The 6,967-nt window shown below is 63.4% G+C and overlaps 1 protein-coding gene across 1 annotated transcript; it reads right to left on the minus strand.

Moving 5' to 3' along the window:
- Window positions 1-431: 431 nt before the first annotated feature.
- Window positions 432-5,140, minus strand: SLC16A8 (solute carrier family 16 member 8). The gene is made up of 4 exons (XM_007111735.4): window positions 4,912-5,140; window positions 4,030-4,173; window positions 2,973-3,788; window positions 432-959 (listed from the first exon to the last, which is right to left on the minus strand). The coding sequence occupies exons 1-4, from the start codon at window positions 5,123-5,125 to the stop codon at window positions 643-645; spliced, it is 1,491 nt and encodes a 496-aa protein (XP_007111797.2). The 5' UTR covers window positions 5,126-5,140; the 3' UTR covers window positions 432-642.
- Window positions 5,141-6,967: the final 1,827 nt, after the last annotated feature.

The following is a 6,967-nucleotide window of genomic DNA, read 5'->3' on the forward strand; positions in this document are numbered from 1 at the left end:
CTTAGGAAGGCGAGGGGGCAGGGCAGGTGCCGTTCCCCCTCCCCCAACCCCCCTGCTCTCCACAGGATGGAGTCATAGAGTCAGGTACTCTCCACCTCCAGTGTGTGAGAGGAGCCCGGGGCTCAGGGCCAGGATCCAGCCCCAGCCCGCCACTCGGACCTGCGCTCCTCTGCTCTGGGCTGCTCCAGCGGCAGGTGCTGCCAGCGGGGGCTTCAGTGTACAGCTCCGAGCAGCGGGGCTGGAGCTGGGACACGTTCCCCTGCCATCCTCCACCTCTGCCACTTCCTCCCCAACACCCACGGGGTGGGGGTGGGGGTGGGGGTCGGAGGGCCCCAGGGAGAGCCTCCCAGACTCCCTGCTAACCCATCCCCCAGGTAGCAGCCAGAGGCGCAGGAACAGAACCTCTTTCAGCTCAGCTTTATGGACTTAAGATTCACACAGGCCCAGACCCTGCCGTGCACAGCAGCTTCACTGGTGGGGCCAGGGCCAGTGGGCAGATGAGGGAGGCAGCTCCCTGCATGGACCCTGGGGGTGACCACCGGAGCGGCCTCCCGTGTGCCAGGCCCTGTTGGGGCAGCCGGGGCTCTGAGAGGGGAAGCCCCATTCCTGAAGTCCCTGGCCACCCCACCTAGTGCCCCCGCGCTACACAGACTCGGAGTGTAGCCCCGGCTCTGCCTCCATCTCGGGTTCCGAGGGCCCAGTCCCTGGGCTCGGCACCTCCAGGGCTTCGAGGCCACCGGGCTCCTCGGCGCTGGTAGGCGGGGGCTCAGAGTCCACTTCGGCCTCGGCATCCTCCGTGTCGCTGGCCCCGCCCTTGGCGCCTGGGCTGGGCGTGGCGTCTTGAGAGCGGCGCAGGCAACACTTGGTGGCGACAGCCATGAAGACCCCGGCCAGGGCCACCTCAGAGCCTGCCAGGTAGAAGATGATCTCGTAGTTCTTCAGCGCGTCCACCAGGCGGCCTGCGGGGAGGGCGGATGGGGAGGTGAGGGCCTGCGGGGGAGCCCACCCTTCACACATAACACCCCCACCCTCAGATAAGGGCAGCGCTCCTGGTGGGGGTCACGGGTAACACACACACATGCCCGTCTTTGTTCCCATTCTACAGGTGCAAAAATCCATGAGGGTTCTGCCATTTGAGATCTTAAAACTGTCACTTCACCTCCCTGGACCTCAATTTCTTAAGTGATATGGGGCCTTTGGTGAGGCAGCACTTCACAGTTTACAAGGGACCTCCTGTCCTCGGGATTCCAACCCCACATGTACCCTGCGCCTTGCCCAGCTGGGGATATTTGACCTGGGAGTGGGGAGAGCACTGGGCTTAGCCCTGCTCTCCTGGGGGCCCCCAACTCTTGTTCTTTCCACTTAACCTCCTTGGTCTTCAGGAGCCTGGCTCAGCTCTCCCCCCAACCCCTAGGCCTCCCCTCTCCCAGGAGGCCCCGTGTACCCAGGACTGAACTATCATTAGCATGGGGGCTGGGGAGAGGGCTTGTAGAGCTCTTGTTTCCTTCTTTGTATTTCCCAAGTTTTCTATCACAGGTACATGTTACTTTCATACTCGGCAAAATCTTTTAATTGCAAATATTTCCCCTAAAGTGTGGTCCCTCAGTGGGCTCCCCCCTCTCTCGGAGGCATCCTTGTGGCTGTCCACACCAGGCTGTGACCCCTCAGTCTGTATCTCTGAGGCCTTGGGGAGGTTCCCTGGAGTCCCCCAAGCCAGCTGCCCGCCTGAGCCCCTCTGAGCGGTACCCCAAACTTGCCTTCCTGACCCCTGCCCAGCCGGCCAGTCCCGCCCCTTCCACACACAGCCCTGTGGTGTCCCTCACCTCCTTCTCACCCCACGTGCCTTCTCTGCCTATTAGATCCACCCCAGGGTCACACAAGAAAATGGAAGATGGGTCCCTGAGCCGCTGGCTGGTTTTATAGCTTTTGGTGGTTGGGCCTGGGGGCTGCTCACACAGGGGTTCAGGTTCAGTGCAATTCCCACCGCACCGAAGTGGAAATTCAGGGTCAGGTGAGGTGACAAAGCTTGATGACGGCACTCAGCTAGCCCAGCCCTGGAAGAATGGGCAGCTCACCGCATCTCCGGTGCAGCCTGGGCCCTAGCAAAGGCGGCCCCCGTCACTGCTCCATCCTACAGCCTGACCTCAGCTCTCTCCTGCTCACAGGCAGGCTTCCTGCTGTTTCAGGGATAACCTGACAACCCAGCCAGACCCTAATGTCCCCCACCCCCACCTTTCTGATCCTAGCTCCTGCCTTACTTGTATAGGAACAGTGTCCCCCAAACACTCCCTGTGCCCTCTCCTGGGGGGTCCTGACCTGCCCCGTGAGACTGCCTTCATGCCAGCCCCTGCAGGAAGCCTTCCCCTACCACCTCGTCATGAGGATTTCCTATGATGTGCAGAGCACCCAGCAGGCAGTGTGCACAGGGGAAGACTCCCGCGCCCTGCCTCTCTGTGAGCGTAACGGGCCCTCCACTCTGCTCCTGGCTCCCCAAGGACTCTCCGTATTCCGGTCACCCTTAGAGGCTGGGGAGACTAAAGCACTCAGATACAGTGTTTCAGAGATATGGGCATTGAGGGCTCCACTCTGATTCTGGGACTGCAACCTGTACTGGACCTCTGGGCCTCAAGTTCCCCCACCTGCAAAAGGAGAATACGCATCTGCACTTCACAAGGCCTTTGTGCCATCTGCTGGAGATGAGCCAGTGGGCCAGCTACTATCCATGTTGGGTTCTTCCTGGCATATTTCCTGGCTTTTCCATCCCCACCCTGAGCTGGTGGTACTGCCTGGAGGGGAGGCTAACTGGCCATGGTAAGGGGAGTCTACCGCACCGGGCTGTCTCTTCCCCCTCCCCACCCCCATGGGTCCCTTCCCCTCTCTCATCCCTGGACGTCCCATCTGGGATAGAGAGGGGGCTTCCCTTGGGCTTAGGGGCACTAGGCCGCGTCACCCTCTCCTCCTGTGGCGCGCACCGGCAGAGGGCGGTCCGATGAGCACAGCCACAGCCTCGAGGAGTAGCACCAGGCCCAGCGCACTGGGGAATCGGAGCGCACCCACAGCCGCCATGAGCACCTCGAACTGCAGGGCGCCCACCATGCCGTAGGAGAGGCCGAAGGCGACGCAAAAGGCGACAAGGGCGCCGTAGGTGCGCGCGCGCGCGCTGCTCAGGTCCGTGAGCCCGTTGGCCATCAGGGCCAGGCTGAAGAGGTAGGCGACGTGCGGCCGCAGGCGCGCCAGGCCGGCCAGGGCGCCGCACGCCGGCCGCGCCACGATGTCTACGAAGCCCACGATGGAGAGCAGGAAGGCAGCCTCGGAGTCAGGCACGCCCGCGTCCTTGGCGTAGTTCACCAACAGGATGGCGGGCACGAAGAGCCCGAGCGCCATCAGGAACTTGGTGACGGCGTACACCGCGAAGGCACGGTCGGTGCACACGGTCACGTCCAGCAGGCGCCGGCGGGTCCTGCCACCAGAGGGCGCCTCGCGCAAGCGCAGTCCCGCACTATCGGCTTCCGCCTCCCCGGGAGCGTCGACCGCGCTGTTCCTGCGTGGCCGCGGCGGCGGCCGCATGACGGCGCCGCACGCGCAGCAATGCAGCAGGAGGCCGCCGAGCAGCAGGAAGCCGCCGCGCCAGCCGAAGTGCTCGAGCAGCTGCTGGCCGAGCGGTGACAGCGCCGACAGGAACACGGGGCTGCCGGCCGCCGCCAGCCCGTTGGCCAGAGGCCGCCGCCGCTCGAAATACAGCCCCAGCATGATGAGCGACGGCTGGAAGTTGAGGGCCAGGCCCAGGCCTGTGGGCGAGGCGGTGCTGTGACGGGCTCCCCGAGGGTGCCCCCACCCCAGGCCCCGGCGGGAGGGGGGGGCGAGGTCCCGACAGGGTGGGCAGACCCCGGGGTGAGGGGTGGGAACGGGGCCGAAGGATGAGGACCGCCCCTCGTGGGGAAACTGAGGACAGGAGGTCTTGCAGCAAGGACTGCTGACCCCCACCTGCACCCCGACCCCCACGGGGAGGAGAGCAGTGGGCGCCCTCACCTGTGAGCACCCCAGCTGTCAGGTATAGCTCCAGGAGGCGCGTGGCGAAGGATGCTAGGACCATGCCGGCCGAGGCCAACAGCCCACCCACCAGCATCACCGGGCGACAGCCAAAGCGGGTCACGAGGATGCTGGACACCGGGCCTGTGGGCAGGGCAGGATCACCAATCAGGCTGGACCCCTCTCTGGTAGGCACTCCAGGCTTTGTACCTCCCAGCCTTGAAAGACGGCTTGAAGGGATGAGGTCACCCCCGGTTCAGAGAGGGCAGTGTTGTGGCCAAGGTCACTAGCTTGGCTGGGACAGACCAAAGAGAGCCATACTGGGGGGATGCAGGGGAGGAGCCTCTATACTGGTCCCCAGCCCTCCTGAGAACGTGGAACGTAAAGCAGAAGGGGCGGACCCCGTTCTCTTTATTACCTTCACAGCTGGAATCACAGCTTGAGCTGCCTTCCTCCCCAGGCTTCCCCCATCCCTCACCTCACCCCTCCACGCTCGCTGCCTGGCCAGGATAACTCCAGCATCTCCCCCACCCCACAGGTGGTTAGAGCTTTGAGACTGGGAATCTTATTTAGATCTCAGTTTTCCCACCTGTAACATAAGCGGGTGTGGGTCTTTTGACAGAAATGGAGGGGCCCTTCCAGCTGGCCAAGCTCGACAGGTCAGCCACCTGGGTGCGGGCTCCACCTCTGGCCGCTGCCACCCTCCTGCCCTCGGCTCCCCTCTCTGGTGCTAATGTTTCCACAGGAAGGAAGGGGTTTCCATGCCCGCCCCGAGGGGCCTGGGGGAAGATGCTCAAGGGGTCGGGTGTCTCCTGGTCCCTGATTCCCATCCTCAGTCCTGGGCCTGGGGAAGTGGGGAGGGATCCGCGAGGGGGCGCTGACCTGTCCCGTAGAGCATGGCGAGCATGATGGAGGATACCCAGGCCGTGTCGCTGTAGCCCGCGCCGAAGTCGCGCATGAGCGCGCGGAAGAAGACGCTCACGGCCTTGGGGAAGCCATAGGCGAAACCGGTGACCACGAAGCAGGCGCCCAGCACGGCCCAGCCCCAGCCGCCGTCTGGGGGGCCGGGGCCCCGCCGGGGGCTTCTAGTGCCCATCGTCACCGCCTCTGCTGGAGGAGAGGGGACAAGAGGGAGCGGCGAGGGTCTGTAGCCCGGACAAGAAAGGGGGATGGAGACCCCGGTGTGGGGAAACTGAGGCACGGGGCTACCCACGGGAGCCCTGCTCAGGGAATGGAGCCAGGAGGGGAAACCGAGGTAGGACCTCACCCCAAATCTCCCCTCCTCCAAGGGGCGTGAAGGATGAGGGGTGGGTAATAGAGTCGTTCCCACCTGAGTCTTAACTTCAGGAAGACTCCCTCTGGAGGACACTCCTTGCCCCTCAGGACCTAGTAGTGTCAGGAGAGGGGGTTCGGATGAGCGGGAAAGCCGACAGCCAGTGTGTGACTGGAGGCATGTGTGGGGACCGGCAATGTCCCCAGGGTGTACATGTGAGGGTCTCAGGGCAACGGAACAAACAAGGTGTGGGGTGGAGGGGGAGACAAGTGCCAGCTGCAAAATGGGTGGACTTCATTTTCCTCCTTGGCCTTGGGGTATGTACCTAATTTTTCTGTGATCAGGAATGTCAATTGTCATTTAGAAAATTATGAAAGAAAAACCAAAACATGTTGTAACAATATTAGCCTTGTCTCAGAAGCCAAGGGAGCTGAGTTCCAGTTCATCCCACCTTAGCCACTGATTTGCTCAGTGACTTGGGCAGCTCCCCTCCCCTTGCTGAGCCTCAGTTTTCCCACCTGTAAGGTGGGTGACTGAACACCCCAGACCAGCTGGGGATCTTGGTGGGGAGGGGTCAGATCTCTGGCTCCACTGGACAGATGCAGACCTTTGAGGGGGCACTGGGAGAGAGACCCTCTGCCCTCCCTCCAAGCCCTTAGCAGCCCCCAAACCCCTCCACGTTTCCAGAGCTCCACCCAGGGGTTCACACAGCATCCCCATTGCCCCCATAACAGACCAGGAGGGGGGCCTCACAGGCAGGGTGGACCAGCCCACAGCTGGAGCCTCCCTCCCTCCTGCAACCCCTCTGCACTGGGGTCTCCCACCTGGCCTTGGGCAATGCCAAGGGCCCCGTGGGTTCTGCCCCGGCCCCACCAGGACCAAGTTCTGGCTTGGTCACCACAGCTGCAGCCACCTGAAGACCCGGACAAGAGGTGGTCCCTGACAGCCGTCGCCGCACACTTACTTACCTGAGCCGTGCCGTGGGTTTGGGTGTCCAGCCTCTCATCTCCTGAGGCCTGCAGGGAGGGGCCGCCCCACTGGCTCCCCTGTGAAAGCCTAGCCCGATGGGGGCCGCAGCTGAAGACTCCCAGGCTTCCTGCAGATCAGCCACTCGGCAGCTCGCGCCCCCAAGCCTGGGGCTTAGTGTTCCCCACCCCCGTCCCCTCTAAGAGGCTTTCCGCTGGGAGGGGAGAAGGGCCAGTCTGGGCCGCGTGGTGGAGCTCCCTGTCCCAGGCCCGTCCAGGGAGAGCTAGAGATAGGGGGGCCCCCTTCGCCTCCTGGAGCTTCGGGCAGAGAACACAGAGAGCCCTGCCCTGGGGGTCCGAGTGGTACAAAGGGCACAGCCCTGCCCTGGAGAGACCCCACCAGCCCTAATCACCTCAACTCCTCGCCTGCCCTCCGCCCCCAGGCCACATTCCAGGAGGGGCCACCATGGCTTTCCCCTGGATAAGGCTAATCCAAGCCAGAGCCTGGGACTGAGGGGGTGGGGATGGGCCAGAACAAAGGGTGCTGTGTCCCAGGGCACCGGAGGGTGACTTGCTGATGGTCCCAGGCCTCAGCCACTGCCATCCCTCCGGCTCTAGGGAACCCACAGCAGAAATGAGCCTGGGCCAGAGATGGGGGGATACAGCTTGCAGGAGTTAGGCCAGACCTGAAGACTTAAAA

This window comes from Physeter macrocephalus, unplaced genomic scaffold (genome assembly GCF_002837175.3).
Source record: "Physeter macrocephalus isolate SW-GA unplaced genomic scaffold, ASM283717v5 random_336, whole genome shotgun sequence".
Classification (NCBI taxonomy): domain Eukaryota; kingdom Metazoa; phylum Chordata; class Mammalia; order Artiodactyla; family Physeteridae; genus Physeter; species Physeter macrocephalus.